This window comes from Aegilops tauschii, chromosome 2 (assembly GCF_002575655.3).
Source record: "Aegilops tauschii subsp. strangulata cultivar AL8/78 chromosome 2, Aet v6.0, whole genome shotgun sequence".
NCBI classification, from domain to species: Eukaryota; Viridiplantae; Streptophyta; class Magnoliopsida; order Poales; family Poaceae; genus Aegilops; species Aegilops tauschii.
The window spans coordinates 400,790,655-400,811,834 of NC_053036.3; the positions used below are offsets into that span (position 1 = coordinate 400,790,655).

The 21,180-nt window shown below is 44.2% G+C and overlaps 1 protein-coding gene across 2 annotated transcripts; it reads left to right on the forward strand.

The window, feature by feature from the left end:
* Positions 1–18,416: 18,416 nt before the first annotated feature.
* On the forward strand, positions 18,417–20,926 carry LOC120973482 (uncharacterized). 2 transcript variants are annotated; one of them, XM_045233099.2, is made up of 4 exons: positions 18,417–18,552; positions 19,810–19,876; positions 19,966–20,248; positions 20,341–20,926. In XM_045233099.2, the coding sequence occupies exons 3-4, from the start codon at positions 20,182–20,184 to the stop codon at positions 20,628–20,630; spliced, it is 357 nt and encodes a 118-aa protein (XP_045089034.1). In that variant the 5' UTR covers positions 18,417–18,552; positions 19,810–19,876; positions 19,966–20,181; the 3' UTR covers positions 20,631–20,926. The 2 variants fall into 2 exon arrangements, with proteins under 2 accessions (XP_045089034.1, XP_073364768.1); XM_073508667.1 differs by having other exon boundaries at positions 18,417–19,876.
* The last annotated feature ends 254 nt before the right edge of the window (positions 20,927–21,180 follow it).

Here is a 21,180-nt window from a genome sequence, read left to right on the forward strand (position 1 = left end):
GGGCGGTGATAGTCATACTGCTTACCACCAACGTCTTATTTTGATTCAGCAGTATTGTGGGATGAAGCGGCCCGGACCAACCTCACATGTCCAGGCATATGAGACCGGTTCCACTGACTGACATGCAACTAGTTTTGCATAAAGGTGACTGGCGGGTGTCTGTTTCTCCTACTTTAGTTAAATTGAATTTGACTGTGGCCGGTCCTTGAAGAAGGTTACAACCAACAAACTTGGTGCAAAGTGAAGGCTAGCAAAAGATTGGGAAGCGACCAACCAAGAAACGAATAATCTGATAAGCGAGCATTAAGCATAATTAACACCGAATAATGCACCATAAGTAGGATATAATTTCATTGCATGACTATTGACTTTCATACTTGCATAGGGAATCACAAACCTTAACACCAACATTCTTACTAAAGCATAATTACTCATCAACATAACTCACATATCACATCATCGTATCTCAAAACTATTACTAAGAATTAAGTTTATTTTGTCCAATGATCTTCATGAATTTCTTTTTACTTATCCTTCTTGGATATCTATCACTTTGGGACTAATTTTCATGTGTTGCTTTTCATAAGCTCAAACAAATATAAGTGAAGATCATGAGCATAAAATTTCTTCATTCTCTCAAAATAATTTAAGTGAAGCAAGAGAGAATTTCTTCAAAATTTCTACTAACTGTCAAATAAATTGAAGTGAAGCAAGAGAGCATTTCTTCAAAAATACTAAGCACACCGTGCTCAAAAAGATATAAGTAAAGCACTAGAGGAAGTCCTAGCTCATAAAAGATTTAAGTGAAGCACAGAGAGCAATTCTAATAAGTCATGAAATAATTTTGTCTCACTCAAATAGGTGTGTCCAGAAAGGATTTATGACTTAAAACACAAAATAAAACAAGCAAATACTCATATCATACAAGACGCTCCAAGCAAAACACATATCATGTGATGAATAAAAATATAGCTTCAAGTAAAATACCGATAGTTGTTGGAAGAACGCGGGGATGCCACTCGGGGGCATCCCCAAGCTTAGTTGGTTGCTCATTTTTGGATAATAGCTTGGGATGTCGGGGCATCCCCAAGCTTAGGCTCTTATATCCTTCCTTCATCCATCGTAAGATAACCCAAAACTTGAAAACTTCAATCACACAAAAGTCAACAAAACCTTCGTGAGATCCGTTACTGTAAGACAAATAAATTACTAATATAAGTGATGTATCAAACCAATTCATATTTTGTTTTGTATTATATCTACTGTATTCCAACTTTTCTATGGCAAAAACTCATCAAAGAAAACCATAGAGCCATCAAAATAAGCACACAACACAAAGAAAACAGAATCTGTCAAAACAGAACAGTCTGTAGAAATCTGATTTGTTCGAATACTTCTGGAAATCCAAAAATTCTGAAAAACAAGGAAGACCTGGGTAATTTGTATATTAATCTTCTGCAAAAAGAATTGGCATTTTATCATGTTCTGGTGATTTTCAACAATTATTTTTGTGAGCACAAAGTTTCTGTCTTTTTCAGCAAGATCAAACAACTATCACCCAAGAAGATCCTATCGGTTCTACTTCGCTCAAACACTAACTAAAACACAAAAAACACAATCATAACACTAGCATGGGTGTTTAAACACACCAGAACAGAAAGCAAAAGGCAAAAATAAAATTTATTCATTGGTTTGCCTCCCAACAAGCGCTATAGTTTTACGCCCTTAGCTAGGCATAAAGCAAGGATCTAAGTTTTGTCATCTTTGGTTTGCTATCCATAAGATTCCCTCATGATTGATTCATAAGGTGGCTTAATTCTTGTTCTAGGAAAGTGTTCCATACCCTTCCTCAAAGGAATTGGAACTTAATATTGCCTTCTTTCATATCAATCACGGCAGCGATAGTGCGTAAAAATGGTCTACCAAGAATAATTGGACAAGACGGATTGCAATCAATATAAAGAACAATAAAATCTATGGGCACATAGTTCCTATTTTGCAAGAATAAGAACATCATTAATTCTTCCCATAGGCTTTTTAATAGTAGAATCCGCCAAGTGCAAATTCAAAGAACATTCTTCAAGATTAGTAAGACCAAGCACATCACATAATGATTTCGGAATTGTAGAAACACTAGCACCCAAGTCACACAAAGAAAGACACTCATAATTTTTAATCTTGACTTTGATAGTAGGTTCCCACTCATCATGCAATTTTCTAGGAATTGATACTTCTAATTCCAATTTTTCTTCAAAAGCTTTCATCATAGCATCAACAATATGTTTAGTAAAAGCTTTATTTTGTTCATAGGCATGGGGTAAATTTATCATGGATTGCAACAAAGAAATACAATCTATAAAAGAGTAACTATCATAACTAAAGTATTTGTAATCCAAAAGAGTGGGCACATCACTAGCTAAAGTTTTGACCTCTCCAAACCCACTTTCATCAATTTTCTCAACAAGATTTTCACCCTCCGAAATATTAGGACGCCTTCTATCTAAAGTTGACTCTTCTCCATTCCCTTTTTCATCAACCTTAACTTTACTAAACAAAGAATCAGTAGAAGAAACACAAATCATTTTAAGATCTTCATCACTTTTGCGAAAGAAATCACTAGAAAATGCTTTTTTTTCTAAAAATTCTCTTTTAGCTCTGAACATAGCGGTTCTTTTCTTACTTTCATCCATCGAAACATAAAGAGCTTTAATTGATTCATCTACTTTAGGTACAAAAAATTTCATCTTGAGATTTTCCACATCAAGAGCAATTCTATCAACACTTCTAGACAAATCATCAATTTTATTCAACTTTTCTTCTATGGAAGTGTTGAAAACTTTGTGTGTGTTGATAAATTCTTTAATATTATTCTCAAGATCAGAGGTGTTCCTATTATTGTTATAAGATTGATTTCCATAGGAATTACCTTAATTATTAGAGGAATTACTAGGAAAAGGCCTAGGATTAAAATTACCTCTATAAGCATTGTTGTTGAAATTATTTCTAGAGATAAAATTCACATCAATGGCATCACTATTTTGCTCAATAAAAGTAGACAAAGGCATATCATTAAAATCAATAGGAGCACTTTTACTAGCAACCAATTTCATAAGAGCATCAACTTTTTCACTCAAAGAAGAAATTTCTTCAACCGAATTAACTTTTTACTAGTAGGAGCTCTTTCGGTATGCCATTGTGAATAATTTTCCATGATATTATCAAGCAATTTGGTGGCTTCACCCAAAGTAGTTTCCATAAAAGTACCACCCGCGGTGAAATCTAAAAGATTACGAGAAACAAAATTGAACCCCGCGTAAAAATTTTGTATGATCATCCAAAGATTTAACCCATGAGTTGGGCAATTCCTTAGCATCATTTTCATCCTTTCCCAAGATTGTGCAACATGCTCATGTTCAAGTTGCTTCAAATTCATGATCTGGGCTCTAAGGGAAATAATTTTTGCGGGAGGAAAATACTTAGTGATAAAAGCATCTTTGCACTTATTCCAAGAATCAATACTATTGCGAGGCAAATAAGAGAACCAAAATTTTGCAGAATCACGCAAAGAAAACAAAAATAATTTCATCTTCACCACATCATTGTCCACATCTTGCTTCTTTTGCATATTGCATAATTCCACGAAGGTATAAAGATGGGATGCGACATCCTCATTAGGAGTACTGGAAAATTGATCTTTCATAACAAGATTCAGCAAAGCAGTATTAATATCACAAGTCTCCGCACTAGCGGCGGGAGTAGCAAGCGAAGTGCCAATATGATCATTGTTGTTGGTATTTGAGAAATCACATAATTTGGTGTTCTCTTGAGTCATGATGACCACACAACAAGATTGCACTAAAAAACAGATCCGGCAAGAAAACGGCGAACGGAATAGAGAGGTGAATAAAACAGCAAATTTTGTGAAGTGGGGAAGAGGAAAACGAGAGGCAAATGGCAAATAATGTAAATTGCAAGGAGATGAGATTTGTGATTAGGAACCTGGTATATGTTGAAGATCCTAGGCAACGGCGCCAGAAATTCCTTTTGATGTCGCTTGAAGTTACGTCGGTATTTCCCCAAAGAGGAAGGGATGATGCAACACATCGGCGGTAGGTATTTCCCTCAGATATGAAACCAAGGTTATGGAACCAGTAGGAGAACCAAGCAACACAATGTAAACAGCCCCTTCACACAAATAACAACACCTCGCAACCCGACGTGTTAAAGGGGTTGTCAATCCTTTCGGGGTAAGGCGCCTCAAACGGTGCGTGGACGGGAGAAAGTTGCAATAGATTGAATAAATAGATCGCAAATAAAATAAAGTGCAGCAAAGTATCTTTGTATTTTTGGTTTAATAGATCTGAATAAAAAGTGCAAATAAAATAGATCGCAAAGCAAATATATGAGAAAGAAGACCCGGGGGCCGTAGGTTTCACTAGTGGCTTCTCTCGAGAAAGATAGCAAACGATGGGTAAACAAATTACTGTTGGGCAATTGATAGAACCTCAAATAATTATGATGATATCCAGGCAATGATCATTACATAGGCATCACGTCCAAGATTAGTAGACCGACTCCTGCCTGCATCTACTACTATTACTCCACACATCGACCTCTATCCAGCATGCATCTAGTGTATTAAGTTCATGGAAAAACGGAGTAATGCAATAAGAACGATGACATGATGTAGACAAGATCTATCTATGTAGAGATAGATCGCATCGTTTTATCCTTAGTAGCAATGATACATACGTGTCGGTTCCCTTTTTGTCACTTGGATCAAGCACCGTAAGATCGAACCCACTACCGGGCACCTTCCCATTGCAAGATAAATAGATCAAGAACAAAACCCAAATATCGGAGAAGAAATACGAGGCTATAAAAGATCAAAGAAACACAAATAACTTTCATGGATATAAAAAGATATGACTGATCATCAACTCAAAGTTCATCAGATCCCAACAAACACACCGCAAAAAGAGTTACATCATATGGATCTCCAAAAGACCATTGTATTGAGAATTTAGCGAGAGAGAGAAAGCCATCTAGCTACTAACTACGGACCTGAAGGTCTACAAAGAACTACTCATGCATCATCGGAGAGGCACCAATGGAGGTGGTGAACCCCATCCAGGATGGTGTCTCGATTGGATCTGGTGGTTCTGGACTCTACGGTGGCTGGATGAATATTTCGTCGACTCCCCTAGGGTTTCTGGAATATTGGGGTATTTATAGAGCAAAGAGGCGGTCCGGGGGGCACCCGAGGTGGGCACAACCCACCAGGGCGCGCCTGGGCCTCCTGGCGCCCTGGTGGGTTGTCCACTCCTCGGGACTCCCCCCAGGTGCAACATGGGCCCAATATCTTCCTTCTGGTCCATAAAAAATCTTCATGAAGTTTCGTGGCGTTTGGACTCCGTCTGATGTTGATTTCCTGCGATGTAAAAAACATGGAAAAACAGCAACTGGCACTTGGCACTATCTCAATAGGTTTGTACGAAAAAATGATATAAAATGACTATAAAATGATTATAAAACATCCAAGATTGATAATAAAACATCATGGAACAATCAAAAATTATAGATACGTTTGAGACGTATCACTTGCCTGGTGGATAAATGGATTCATGCACAGTACTATGGGGGCCCAATTAGATGTCATGTCTACTCGACGCCCAATTAAATGGCTTTCGATGTCATGTCAAGCGTCGAGAAAATTATAGGTGATATGAAGCTTTCCATTCTCCCATGATACGGGCTTCCGAGAGACCTTGGATCTGAGATCGAATGGTTGCATGGCGTGATTCTAGACCTATGGGTGAATATCCTATCCTGGAGGGTTATTCTGCAAATTTTTAGCAACTTAGCATGCGACCGTTCGATCTCAGATCCAAGGGCTGCCAGCAGCCCGTATCATGGCCGCGCCTACCACGACCGTCGCCTCGCTTGCGCGGTCGCGCCCTTGGAGATTTACCATGGTGCGTTAGGCTATTTGATGTTGGCATGTCATACATAATCATCACTTAGTCACTCATACAACAAGGTTAGCTATAAGGTTGGCTATAAGAGTATTTTTGTACTCCTCTCTATCTCTTTCTTCGTAGTATTTATTGCATTTGCCAAGGAGTGACCTCTTCCAATGAAATGGTGCTTAGATGAGGTGCTAAGGGCATTGAATGGCTTTGCAACTCAAGTCCCCAATGCATAGGTGCTTAGTTTTTTGTTGCTAACTTGCTTCATTTAATTAGCTATAGACTCAAAATTGTCTTTTCACCTAGGTACACGCGCTTAGCACCATTTCTTCCTGGTGTCACCAAACTAGTCTCTCTCTGCTTAATTAATTTGCCACATCAGACTTTATGCCTATGTGGCAGGCTTAGCACCTATACTAACAAGTACAATAGTGGGCTATAAGCCCGCTTACATGGCAGTTTTGCATATGTGGAGGAGAGAGGCAAGGAAAAAGTGGAGGAGTGGGCTCTCATGCAAGAGCCAGCCTCTACATGGTGGAGCATTGGGAGAGGCACCTGTATACCATGGACGTGGTCAGGAATCGGGAGACTCACGCTTGTCGTAGCGCCGCAGTTAAAATGATAATGGCAAGTCAAATCATGGGGCCCCACCTGTCCAGCAGTAAATCGATGTCAAATCACACAGCCCTACGTTTGCAGTAGCCTACTCCCTCTTCTTCTCGTGTCTCTTCGAATCGACTAGGCGGAACTGCCCCGCCTACCGCGCGGGAAAAGCCCCACCCTCGACTTTTAAATAGTACAGTATAATTTTGTATCCATGGATTGCGCCATGGAGCAAAGCGTCAAGATAACGGTGGTACACATGTAGGGAGTATACAGCATGCCCGTCGCATTCGCGTCGCACCCCAAATGGTCGTTCGGTCTGGCACGCTGCTCTTCGAATGGAACGCGCATCATATTGCGTTTGCACACACATGTGGGACCGCAATTGAGAACTGACCATAGGCATACTCCCCGGCCCCGCAAGTCGGGTGAATTAATAGAAGAGAGAGACGAGCGCTAGTACTGGAGCAGTGTTGTACAGTCGTCGGTGCCTGGACGATCCCTACATGACACGGAAGATCAGTTCGTCCATGCATGTGACCAGACTCCAGCAGACACGGCTGGATTGGCTATCATCTACATATCGTGCAGGCTGTGTTGTACAAGGCTGTAGTTCTGATGAGAAATCTAAAAAAGGTTTCTTGTCATCTCGCAATATTAGGTGTCATGTGCTTCGGATCACTGCGAGGGTTAAACAGCGACAACTGAGTTCCTCCAAGGCACTGGTCATTGGGGGCACATGGACGAAGACTACCCGGCTGCCATCTAGGTCAAGTCGGCTACGTTAATTAGGACATCTATCGATGGACCCCTTTTCTACGAGTTTATCTTTAATTTGAGCTTTGATCCTCGTCTAGTTTGTCCGTCGGTGTCGGTGTACAAAAGTAGGGGCTCTCCTTTTGACCCCTTTACTTCTGCACGGGCAGTCAGAGCCGCGCCCGCGGCTAAACTGAGCAGGGCAGAAGAGGGAAGCCGGAGCACAAGGCAATCGAAGCAACGCCAGGACCAGAGACCACAAAGAGCAAAGGGGCGAGGCGGACTCCCCCGGCAAGACCCTTGCCGGGCGACCTCCGCGGCCCCGGCAAGAGCCTTGCTGGGGCAACTTGCCCGACGCCAGCGGGGCGCGCCACCCTTGAGCCCAAGGGTTCCAACAACCACATTGGAACCAAGGCTCGGGAGGCACCTCCGTGGTGGCATGCAGATCTTTGTCAAGATCATAAACACACGAGATCAGATGAGGACCAGAAGACGACAATCCTCGGCGGGATCCTAGCCAAGGAATTCCACGAGACCCCCGGCAAGACGCTTGTCGGGGATGACCACGATGCCATGACAAGACCCTTGCCAAGGCCCCGGCAAGGCCCTTGCCGAAGACACCTACGGGGCCGCAGCCAGGCCTGCGTCTGCCAAGGCTCCACCGCCGTTCCCATGCAGCTGCAAGCCCGACCAGCCGGGCAGGCACCTGCGTGGCGACATGCAGCTTCCAGGCCAACTCAGCAAGCACCTGCATCACTACAATAAATATGTCAACTTGTGACCTTCTGTCAGTGACCCTGGAAGAATTGGTCATAAATTTATGACCATTTTAGACCAATTGGTCAAAAGCTGTCTGGGGGGCTCCAAACCCTAAACCATATAGACCATTTTGGTCAGAAAGGTCATAATTTCATTAGAGGAAATGGTCATAAAGCTAGTAGCACTGTCCACTGCCTCATGCCTAACTGATAACGACTAATATAAATGGTCACTACACTTGAGTTCGAATGCATTAGGATGAACTAGGCAGCCACCTCAGCAACCTCACTTATGTGTCATTGTCTAGGTGTCTTTTTTTAAATGCTTATATTCAACAGATAGGCGGGGCCCATTTGACAGCAGGTGGGCACACACTAACAGGCGGGACCCATTTAACAGGCAGGGCCGAGTGCTTAATTCGCCCAAAAAGGATGCGCAGGCTGGGATTCGAACCCACGACCCGGCGCTGGCTTCGCTCGCTCGCTACCACTAGACTAGAGAGGGACTATTGCTCATATATGGGAATTTGTCTATACATTATATAAACCACAGCTCTCTCGTATCAGTGACAACTGGGACCTTCCGACCAGGTGGCATCGAACAGAGCAACACTTAGTGTTTTTCTAGGTCTTCCGACCAGGTGGCGGCGGGCGGCGGGCGGAAGCAACCAGCGGATGAGGGCGGGGCTGGCGGGTGGCGGGCGGCGGGCGAAAGTAACCAGCCGACGAGGACGGGGCCGGCGGCCGAAGCGACAAGCAGGGGCCGCTCGCCTTGCCCACGACCTCGCCGCAAGTGGCCTCGCCCACGGCCTCGCGGCGGAAGCAACCAACAGGGGCGGAGGCGAGGTAGGGGCGTGGGCGTGGAGGCGAAGCGACCAGCAGGGGCGGGGGCGGGGGTGGTGATCGGCGGTGGCGGTGCAGGGGCCGCTCGCCTCGACCACGACAGGAACGGCAACCTCGCTGCTCGCCTCACCCACGACAGGAACGGCGACCTCGCCCACGCATGGGGGACTCGCCGCCGCCGAGCATGGGGGACTCGCCGCCGCCGCAAGCAGACCTTGCCCACGTATGCACTCCCCCTCTCCTCTTTGTTGATGTCATTGATTTTATGTAGACCTGCTAGGAGAATCTCCACACACACACACACTGATTTGATGTAGGTTTGTTGTAAGCTTGGAAAAATCTCTTGGAAATGGCATTGATAAATTTGCTAGAAATTGTGAAGAGAATTTCTATTGATGAAATTGTTAGGAGAATTGCTGTTGATGAAATTGTTAAGAATTCTTTTGGAATTTAGTCAATTCATAGTGGTGAATTATGTTGTCAGCTATCAATAGAACAAAGCTCTCTATTCTATTTTGTCCAAGAGTAAATTGCGTTGATGAAATTGATGTTGGTCTTTCCCTGAAACAGGATCCTGAAATTCCTGTTGCTCTCTGTTCTAAATTCCTGATTTATTTTGTCCATGAGTAAATAATGAATGCTGAGTAAATAAGATCCTGATCCATTTGACTGATTCATGCCATGAGTAAATATTGAATGCTGATTTATTTTGTCCACCAAGTTGGACGAAAGTAGTGAGAAATTGGAAATAGTTGAATGTTGTGGTTAGGCAGTTAGCATATAAAGTTGGGTGCCATTACTGCCATCCATTTTCATTAATTAATGTTGATGCACTTAGATTGATTTCCTAAGTTGCAATAATTTGTTGTCTTTGGCAGATGGACAGAAGCTGGATTAGAAAAGGAGTTACAAAGTTTTCGAAAGAACATATGAAAGGAGTTGATGATTTCATGGCATTTGTTCGCGCAAATTTTGCCAACGATGCTTACATTCTTTGCCCATGCTGCGAATGCCTCAACCGTCCAAGAATGGCTCAAAGAAGAGTGGAAGATCATCTGCTTCTTAATGGGATGTCCAGCACATATGATAGATGGATATATCATGGAGAACCTTTAGACGGACAACCTCAACATTTTGAAGCTGATACACAGGCCCCTCATATGATGGGTGGTGGTGATGCTGGCATTAATTTCATGGAAAAGGTTTTGCGAGATAATGCTGGTTTGGAGGAAGAGGATGGGCATCAAGATGATAGGATTCCTGACCTATTGAAGGATCTGTACGATGCTGAAGATCATGGTGATGGAGAGAAGTCGTTGTTTGCTGAGGTGTTAGAGGAGGCCAAGCGCGCAGCTCATGAAGGGGGTAAATTTTCAAGATTTACCTTCACCGTGAAGTTACTCCACATCAAGTCTTTCTACCGGATTAGCAATGCTGCATTCAACGCAATACTCCGCCTTTTGAGCTTGCAATTCCCTGATAGCTGTGTTCCCAGATCTTATGATGAAGCATTTAGCGGAATCCGCAGGCTGGGGCTAGGTTATGTTTCAATACATGTGTGCCCAAATAAATGTGTCTTGTTTCGGAAGGATTTAGCAAAGCATGACAACTATCCAAAATGCAATGCCTCTAGGTGGAAAGATGCTGATGGGAAGAAGTCAATACCGGAGAAGGTACTGAGGCACTTTCCGTTGATACCAAGGCTGCAACGGATGTTTATCTCGAAGAAATCATCGCTGGAGGTACAATGGCACAAGCTGAAGCGGCAACCTGTGGATAATGAGCTGAGCCATCCAGCGCACGGAGAGGCATGGAAAGAGTTTGACAGTATACATTTAGATTTTGCTGCAGATCCAAGGAACATAAAACTTGGCATTGCCACAGATGGCTTTAATCCGTTTGGGAACATGAGCATGTCTTATAGCATGTGGCCAGTTTTTGTGGTGTCGTACAACCTGCCACCATGGGCATGCATGTATCAGTCCAACTTCATGATGTCGTTGCTTATCCCGGGTCCAGAGTCTCCAGGAAAGGATTTTGATGTCTTTATGGAGCCCCTCGTAGAAGAACTGCTCCAGCTCTGGACTAGTGTACCTACATACGATGCCTTGAGTCTGGAAGAAAAGTTCAATCTACGTGCTGCAATCATATGGTCCATCCATGATTTCCAGGCGCTGCACACTCTGTCTGGGAGGATCACAACAGGTTATAAGGCATGTGTGCATTGTGACAAAGACCCTTGCTCAAAGAGAATAAGGAGCAAGATCTAATATATTGGGCACCGCCGCTTTCTTCCCCGAAACCATCGCTGGTGAAGAAGCAAAGATTTGAATGGTGAGAATGAAACCCGTGACAAGCCAGCTGAATTCACTAAAGAAGAGCTAGAGCAGCAACTTGAAAAGGTGAAAGATGTGAGACCAGGAAAGCTTGTGAAGAAAAGAAAGCGTGAGGAAGGTCAATGTTGGGACCGGAGGTCTTGTTTGTGGGACCTGCCATACTGGGCTGATCTGAAATTAAGGCATAATCTCGATGTATTGCACATTGAGAAAAACATATGTGAGAATCTGCTAGGGAGATTTCTAAACAATGAAGGGAAGACAAAGGACACGGTTAGTTATAGGCTTGATTTGGAGGACATGGGCATAAGAGAAGATTTGCATCTACATCACAATGAAGATGAAGATTCAGTTGACATTCGACGAGCATGGTATACAATGAGTAAAGAACAAAAGCTTGCATTCTGTGAATTCCTAAGAGTGGTGAAATTTCCAGATGGTTATGCTGCTAACCTAGCAAAGTGTGTTACTTCTGATGGATTCAAGCTTTCAGTACTGAAAACACATGATTGTTACATCCTCCTCCAAAGGTTTTTACCGGCGGGCCTCCGAGGAATATGGACAAGGATACATATGAAGCGGTTGCTGAGCTGGGAAATTTCTTTAGAGAACTGTGCTGCAAAACACTCAAGTTAACTGTCCTGGAAAGACTTGAAAAAGAAATCCCAATTATTCTTTGCAAGCTTGAGAAGATTTTCCCTCCAGCTTTCTTCACCGTGATGGTCTATTTGGCGGTGCACTTACCAAAAGAGGCAATGCTTAGAGGCCCTGTGCAATACGGTTGGATGTACCCAATCGAAAGAAGGCTGCTTACTTGTAAGCGTTATGTGCGAAACACGGCAAGACCTGAAGGTTCTATTGCTGAAGCATATGTCGTTGACGAGCGCTTGACTTTTTGCTCTGGATACTTTGGCGATGTGGAAACAAGATGGAACCGGCCGGGCAGAAATAGAGAGTGGTCTGATTCGCAAAGTGGTGATGTCTCTATTTTCAACCATGGTGTGAACTTTCTTGGAGCCTCACAAAACTTGGAGGCTGGTGATGAGTATGATAAGATGGTTTGGTATGTGCTCAGCAATTGCGCCGTGGTTCTACCATATATCGAGTACGTTATATCTTGTGCACTCATTATATATTTTTTGCTTGGGTTGGCACCAGCCTAATGTTTTAATTCACATGCTTTGTTTGCATTGCAGGAAATGCAAGGAAGAGTTAAATCAGGAAGAAAGCAAGATCAATGTTGATAAAAGGGTTGCCAAGGGGTTTGCTAATTGGTTTAAGAATCATGTGAGATCTTTAGCCACATGTTTGATGTTTTCTGTGTTATTCACCAATTGTTAAATACCATTGTTTACTAAATGGTTTATTTGTGCAGATTGGAAAGTTACATGAGGAGAAGAAGGTCAGTGATGATCTATTTGCTTTGGCATGCTTACCGGATAAGCGAGTGAGAGTGTATTCAGCATGCATTGCTGACGGTGTCTGGTACCACACCGTTGACCGCGAGGAAAAAAGGAAGACACAGAATAGTGGAATCGTCAATGAGGGGTCACATGATCGTGAGATCATTGAATTCTATGGTCAGTTGAGAAGCATCGTAGAGTTGCAGTACAACTCTAGTGGAGGCATCCATCACTTGGTTGTCTTATTTTGCTGTGACTGGTTTGAGCTTAGTAGCAAGAAGAAGAGAGACTCTTTTGTCAAATATGATGGCCACTTCAAAAGCATCAACACTACAAGGTGCTGGTATAAGAGTGATCCCTTTATTCTAACAACACAAGCAACAATGGTGTTTTATCTGCCAGACACTCTTTTGCACGGAAAATGGCGAGTTGTGCAAAACTTTGAGCATAGACACTTGTGGAGTGTGACTGAAACTGAAGTGGAAAAGGGCCCCGGTGATGGTGGACTAACATACCAAGATTATGACTCTATGGAAGTTCCGTTGCAAGCTGATGATGACTCTATGGAAGTTCCGGTGCAAAGCAGAGTGCAAAGGGACCGGGAACGTGTGATCGTTGATGCTGCAACAGTTGAAGGCATCAAGAAAAGAAGAAAGGTGGTAGCGGATGGACATGAGAGCGAGGATGAGGAAAACATGACTAATCATACTATGCTGCAATATTGTAGTGATGATGAGGAAAACAGGAGTGGGCATAGAGTTCCTTGTTTTCGTATCGATGACGATGAGTAGCGAAGGTAAATTTGGTCTCCTTGGTGAGCTAATGCTATTACTACATGTTCCTGATGTAGTTTTTGTACTACAATTTTCTCCAGGTAGGATGTCACGACCGGTTTTTCAATAAGATATTTATTGAGAGACCAATCCCTTTTACGGACCAGTAAAGAAGAACTCCTTCTCACTGGTAGACAATATCTTGGTCACAGAAGAAAAATACCAGGAGTACTGAATATAATACAAGGTTGAGCGGAGACTGCTCAGCAATTTATTACATGTACGCCGATAGAACACAATGGCGGATAGGGTGGCATAACTACTAACTCACGATAACAACGGTGGTGAAAATATCACCGCGAAGCGGGTGATATGACTCCTGAAAACTACAGCTCTTCGAGCGTCGGGGTGAAGCTCGAGGAGATTTATTGCGGGTGGCGGAAGCGTATATAATACAAGTGACCAATATCCAGGATCGCACGGGGCTGACTGGGACTCCTCTAGGCGTCGGACTCACTATCAAACTCTTCATCCATGAGATCGCCTTCGTCAACATCTGGCCAAATCAACAAGCCAGGTGAGTACTGTGAAAGTACTCGCAAGACAGTTCGGACATAAGATATAACAAATGTAGACATGATGCATATGAACAGGTTAACAAGTGAACTCAGACATAGAGATAATACTGCACGGGAAATAAAAGAGAAGTCGGGCGGTAGTCCCCCCGAAATCCCAAAATAATATACTGGGTGCCAAACGAGGGTCTGAATGACTCCTCGAGAGGAAAATGCAAGAATAACAATGCCGCAGTCGGGCGTCAAGGCGACACCACATAAAGGGCTTATAATAGAAAATAAAAGGCAGTGCGTGCCACAGTCGGACGTCTGAGTGACATCACATAAAGGGCTTAAATTGAAAATAAAAGGCAAACATGCCACAGTCGGACGTCTGAGCGACATCACATAAAGGGCTTATATTGAAAGTAAAAGACAAACATGCCACAGTCGGACGTCTGAGCGACATCACATAAAGGGCTGATATTCATAACTTAGTAGCTCATGAATTTTAAATCATATCAAGAGAATAATCAGGCATGAGATAAACAACAGGGTTAGTCCATCCACATGAATAACGTTCAGCCAAGTTTACTACTCACGCTCGCTTACCGGAAAGAAAAAATATACCACGAGGTTATGACATAGACATGGATACGCTGATCACGTTACTTGACCATGGATACGATGACTCGGAAGGATTTGACTCTGCAGAGTTTGTACTTTAACCACAGCCAACGGATTTCAGTAGTCACGGGGACTAGTTCCGTTTATGGTGTTTTGGAAGAAACACGTCTAACCAGTACACACCCATTCAACATTCCGAAGCCAGGAATCACCCTCGGCAACGTTCAAGAAAAACCTTGAGACGGGGAGGATACAACCTCGCGTAGCATGGGATCAAATTTCTATACGCGCGCTCTAAGGGGTGCCCCCCTCTCGGTCCCAACCGGAAACACCCATGCCCCCTGACCGGATGACTGGCTTTAATCCAGGGCCATGGAACCCTCATCCCAGCCCCTCTGTTTGGTGTGTACACGGAAAGAGGTTACCAACTTACTAAACCGCATTCTGGCAGAAAACATGTGGTAGCACGGAAGGGGGAAGAACGATAACGTGACTCCGTCCATGTTAACGTCGAAATTAATCGGATGACGTAAGGCTGGCATGCTACAACAGTACCACCTTACTGCCCTTCATGTCACCACATGACTAGGCCATCTCTCATCAGAGATCACAGTAACTTTGGAACACACGGGTAGTTGCCTCACATGCAACGAGATACTCACCGATACTCATATGCCATGCAAAACCTTTCACGCAAACATGCAAAACACCTATCATATCAAAGGTTCAAACATGCTTGCCTGGTTCGGAGAAGTCGGAGTCTAGCTCGGCGAAGTTCGCGGCTCCGTCACCTCTCCCGGAACCTACGGTATAGCGAAAAATGCATACTAACGTGAAAACCAACGCGTGCAGAAAATCTGTTCCAATTTTTTTCAAATAAATCCCATAAAAAACTAGACAAAATTATAAGACTGTCAGAAAAAGAATCACTCAAAAATCACTTTTTATTAAAAAGTTATAAGGGTTCTGTCCAGGGACTCATCTGTAATGAAACAGAAAAGTTCCAGGGGCTTAACTGAGAAAACAGAAAACGGTTCGAATAGAAACGCGCCAGCCCACAGAGAAAACGTACTCTGCCCGAAGGCGCCAACAGAAAACGCTTCGGGGGTGAAAGAAGAGAGGCTGACGTGGGGGGTCCACATGTCAGGTTTGAAAAGCCTCGCCGGCGCCCGAAGGCTGCGGTGGTCGCCGGCGTCGAACCACGGCGAGTCAGGGAGATCGGAGTGTACCAAGAGTATCAGCGTCTCCTTCCGCGTCGGTGGGTGGTGGACTTAGGCGTCGGAGAGCACCATGTCGACGGCGACACTTTCTCCGGCGGACGGCAGCTCGGGCGATGGTGGGGAACTCCGGTGGTGTGCTGCAACCTTCGAATTGAAGCGCGGGTCAGAAGGAGGGATGCACTAGAGAGCTACTGGCAGGAGATGGGAGGCAGAGGTGCACGCACGGGAGCGAATCGAGCTAGATCCCGTGACGGGTCGCGGCGGCCGGAGTTGAGGAAGGAGACTCCCTCGGGGCTCTTCCAGTGGCTAGGCGGGGTCTTGGTGGAGTGCAGAGGCGGTGTGGGTACTAGCTGGAGCTCGGGGCCTCTATTTATAGGCGGCTCGAGGGGGTGGCCGTGAACGGAGAATCTCCGGCGAGCGATTACGGCGAGGCAGTGGCTTGGCAGAGGGTTTAGGTGGCCAGGCAGCACTAGTGAGAGTTACTGGTCCCGTTCCACTGCTAAACTCGGTCGGGCATGGCGTAATGGCGTCGGTCTTCGTCGGGGTCGCCGTACTGGCACGGCGGCGGCAGAGAGCGTGCTCCGCGCCTAGCGGTTCACGACGAGGGTGGCAGCGCGCACGGGGGAGTGGAAGACCACGCGGCGGCCTCCGATGGCTTGGGCGGCGCTGGTCAGCGGCGTCTACGCTGTGCTTCTTCCTGGCGGCCGCAAAGCCGCCGCTGGCGTCGGTCACGGGGCGGCGCACCTCCTCCTGCTCGTCGCCGATGCCCGCAAGCATCCAGGCGCTCGTGCGATGCATAGGACAAGGGGGAGGGGACAGGGAACACGGCGACGCCGAGGCACTGGCGAGATCGACTACGGACACTGAAGAAACGACAGTAGTTCAGACACTGTTAACTGAACTTGACTGAACCTTAGAGAAACAGTGTCCAGCAGGTGTTCGATGAAATGATTTGGTATGAAGAAAAATTTTCCTGGAGCTGGGACTTGGTGATGTGACCTCTCAATGCACCCAGAGGCTGCCTGATTTTTCTCAGAATTTTTGGAGAAGGGTTTGAATGAATTTCATCAAATTTGGCAAATCTGGTCCAAACTTGCAGCAAGTATAGTTTGAAAAATTTGAACTGGAGACCAGTGGATCTTCATGGATCTTGGTTGAGGGTTCAAAGGACTAGGAAGGGAAAATGGTTTGGGGGCAAAAATCAAAGCAGAAAGAGTAGTTCCTTTCTAAACCTCCAAGGACCAAGATATAAGGCAGAAATTGTTTTTGATAAGAAATAAATGGAAATAATTATATGGAGAGGTTCAACTTGCTGGATTTGAAGCATATCATGATCCAAAGATGAGGAAAGGCTTATGGGAGGGAATTTACCCTTGGGTCATGGCAAGAGGAATTTTTGAAAGTGGAAAAAGATCATTCCAAAAGCTATAGGGCCTTTTAAAGAAATTTTCAAAAGACATTTTTCCAAGAGAAAAACATTTTGGTTTGAGTCAAAATAAAAGAGGAAAACCTCCAAGACCAAAATCAAGTTTTGAGTGAATCCGAAAATGAAGCACTAGTCATAAAAGAAAATATTTTGAGAGGGAGAGTTCTTTTAGAAGAAAAATTTAAATCACCTCCCTCAAATCAAGGAAAAGTTTTGAAAAAGCCAAATAAAATTTTGGGTGTCACATAGGAAAATGCATGAGACTGATGGTTGTAGTGATGGAGAGGCAGATGATGGTTGATCATGATGTTTCAGGGAAAATCGTGTAGTTTTGGTGATCATGATGGCTCGAGTGATGGAGAGGCAAAATGCATAGTGGCTCTAGTGATGTGGTTTTGGTGCCATTTTCTTAGTTTTGGTCAGAACTGTTGGTTGTGATGATCCTGAAGTTGTAATGCAAAATGATGTTGTAATGATCCTGAAGTTTTTTTGAACTGAGTTGAGATGTTGTTTTTAGAGCTATTTTCATACTATTTTCAGAGATAGTGATGTTGGTGCAAAATAGTGATGTTGTTTTTGGTTGTGATGATGAAGATGTTGTTGTTGGTAAAACATGATGTGATGGAGGGCTGTTGTTTTGGTGCAAAATGATGATGTCTGAATGTTCTTTTGGCAGTTTTCAGAGTTGTTTTGGTCATAACTGTGAGCAAAAAAATATGCGCGAGCGGGGACTCAAACCCACGACCGTGCGTTCATTTCACTATGTTTCTACCAGTGGGCTAGGAAGAGGCTACTGGTCTTCTCCTCTATGCCATCTCTTTTAAAATCATCAAACTAGTCATGTATCAAACACACACCTTGCTGACAAGTGGGCCACTCGACCCACTCGCTGACAAGTGGCCCATTTTCCTACTCTACCCAAGCTACCAAAAAATATGCACGCGACCAAAAAATATGCGTGAGCGGGGGCTCGAACCCTCGACCTGGCGCTTATTTCGCTGTGTTTCTACCACTAGGCTAGGAAAAGTCTGTTGGTTCTATAATCTATGCCCACCCTTTTCAATATATCAAACCAGTCACGTAGCAAACACAGAACTCACTGACAAGTGGACCCACTCTTTTCCCCATTCCTCTCCACTCGACCCGCTCCTCCTCTCCATTCTCCACTCGATCTACTCCTCCTCTCCGCCGCATCCCCTTCTCCTCCATCGACGGTAACGGCCTCCCACCGCCACCGACTCCTTCCTCTCCCTCCGTCGCCAACTCCTTCCTCTCTCTCCTGAGGTATGAATCCTTCCTCTCTCTCTCCTTCCTCTTAACTTAGTTTTCTGCTACTGGTTAGATTAGGGTTCTTGCCACCGCCTAGATTGGATTAGATTAGATAGGGATTGGATTAGATTAGGGTTTGATTTGGTTGGGGTTTGATTAGGACTGCATTAGATTAGATTAGGGTTGGATTAGATTAGGATTTGATTAGTGGGAATTGATTCAGTTAAGGATTATGGTTCAAGTTATGGATATGAATCCGCCGACTCCTTCCTGTGTTCAAATTTGATAGTCCCTCTAATCCATCTTAATTGTCACTGGTTTAGTACACCTTTGTACTAAACTTTTCTGATATGGGATATTTGATATTTTTTTAGTATGAGATGGAGTAGCTAATTGGTGTTTCTGATCTTAATTTTGGGCACCTAGCTTGGTTTCCATGTAGTACTGTACTAGTGGGGTGTAGGTTTGACTTGCCATGAGGAATTTTTGTTATTTTTGGTTGGGGTTAGATGCACTAGGTTGTGTTTTATTAAAGTATCAGGAAAGCTTAGTGACAGATTTGATGATGAAATCAACCTTGTTTGCCTCAATGTAGCTTGCAAGGCAATGCCTAATGCTGGCCTTCCTCTTTGGATTGTGACATAAGTATACATGTAGTGCTGAAAAGTAGAAATGTGTGTGGTTTTGACTTGCCATGAAGAAATGTTGATATTTATGGTTAGGTTTGATGCAGTAGGTTGTACTCCCTCTGTAAAGAAATTTGTGCCTTAATACCTTTTCTGCCATTTATAGTAGATTTATAGATATGTTCAGATATGTTTATGCCAATGTTCAGATATGGATGGGTTTAGATAGGGATATTTTCTGTCATTTATGCCAATGTTCAGATATGTTCATTTATGGATATGAAACAATGTCCAGTCCTGTTTATAGCTATGTCCTGCTTATAGCTTTTGGTCCATTTATAGTAGATATGGTTCTAGCTGTGTTCTGGTCCATTTATAGTAGATTTTAGTGTTGTTGCTGTTGGTGGTCACCTGATGATGTTGCTGTTGTTATTTTTGTTGTGGTTACCTGATGGGTGTTGTTGATGTTGATGGGTGCACATGATGTTGTTATTCTTGTTGCTGATGATGATTGCCCCTTTGCCAAGATATAGTAGGAGCAAATTGAGGCACATGATGTTGTTATTCTTGTTGCTTGTTTCCTATTTATGTCCAGTCCTGTTTATGGTAACTTGTTGTTTAATTACAATGCTGCTTTTGAGAGAAGAGAGATTGCTGGCTTGGAAGGTTTCAAGTTCTTTGAGATCGTAATTGAGAAATCTTGCAGTAGGCAGGTATATTTATCATCACTCATCTCTTTATCATCACTCTGCTGTCTAGTGCTTGATTGGCACAATTAACCACTACTTGACCCTCGCTGCAGAGGCTGCCTGAAAAGTTTGCGAAGATGCTCGCCGGCCGTGAGCCCCACAAAGTGAAGCTGCGGGAGGCCGGCAGCGGGCTTCGCAGGCTGTGGGACGTGTTGGTGGTGTTCGATGGCGAAGGCCACATGTACCTAGGGCCCGGCTAGGATCATTTCGCCCGTGCCCATGAGCTACAGCTCGGGCACTTCCTTGTCTTCCGGTACGATGGCGACGCCATGCTCACCGTGAAGATGTTCGACAACACCATGTGCCGCATGTACTACCAGCACGACGACGATGCCAGTAAGCTCTCTGCCTCTCTTCTTCCTGTCCTTTTGGCTTCCTCTACCAGCACAACGACAACACCATGTTCACACTTTGTTGCATTTGGCCAGGCAATGGGAGCAGTAGCGGGGATGACGAGGAGCGGAGCGGGGATGACGAGGAGCAGAGCGGGGATGACGAGGAGCAGCCTATTCTAGCTGACGACGACCCTGCTATGGTGGTGGCGGATGACGACCTTGCTATGGTGGTGGCTGACGACAACCCTGCTATGGTGGTGGCGGACGACGACCTTGCTATGGTGGCTGACGACGACCTCACGATTGTGGTGCCTAATGATGACCTCGCAATGGTGGTGCCTGACAATGACCTCGTGATGGTGGTGGCGCCTGCAATCGGATAGCTTGGTGACAGGACCATGCCAATTATGGTAGAGGAGTACATCCGCGTTGGGATTCGTCACTCTGAGCGCATCAGGTTGATGAAGGAGAAGAAGGAGGAGTGAATATGTTAAGAAATGAAGTGGCAATGTTAAGCATGTTAGGTTTAAGCTTGTTAGTGTAACCTGCACATGTCAATGTTAAGTATGTCAGGTTTAATTTTGTGCATGCTCATGGATGCTATATGACAGTGTCATATAAACATGTTAGTTTCTTAATTATGAATATTCAGTTTGGTAATTGATGGGAATTGAAATTATGCATGCTCATGGATGAAAGGTAAAATTCTGGGTTTTTGTGCATGCTCATGTATGAAACAATATAAGTTTCATTTTTTGAATGCTAAAAACATGACTCAAACCCTAGCCACGGATGGCCGCCGTGACAAAATCGGCTGGTTTTTTAAAACACCATAAAAATTTCAAAAAAAATCAGAAAAATGGGAGACCTCCGCGTCACATCATCAAATGTGGCCTACCAAGTAGCAAAAATACTAAACTTGCAATACTGATG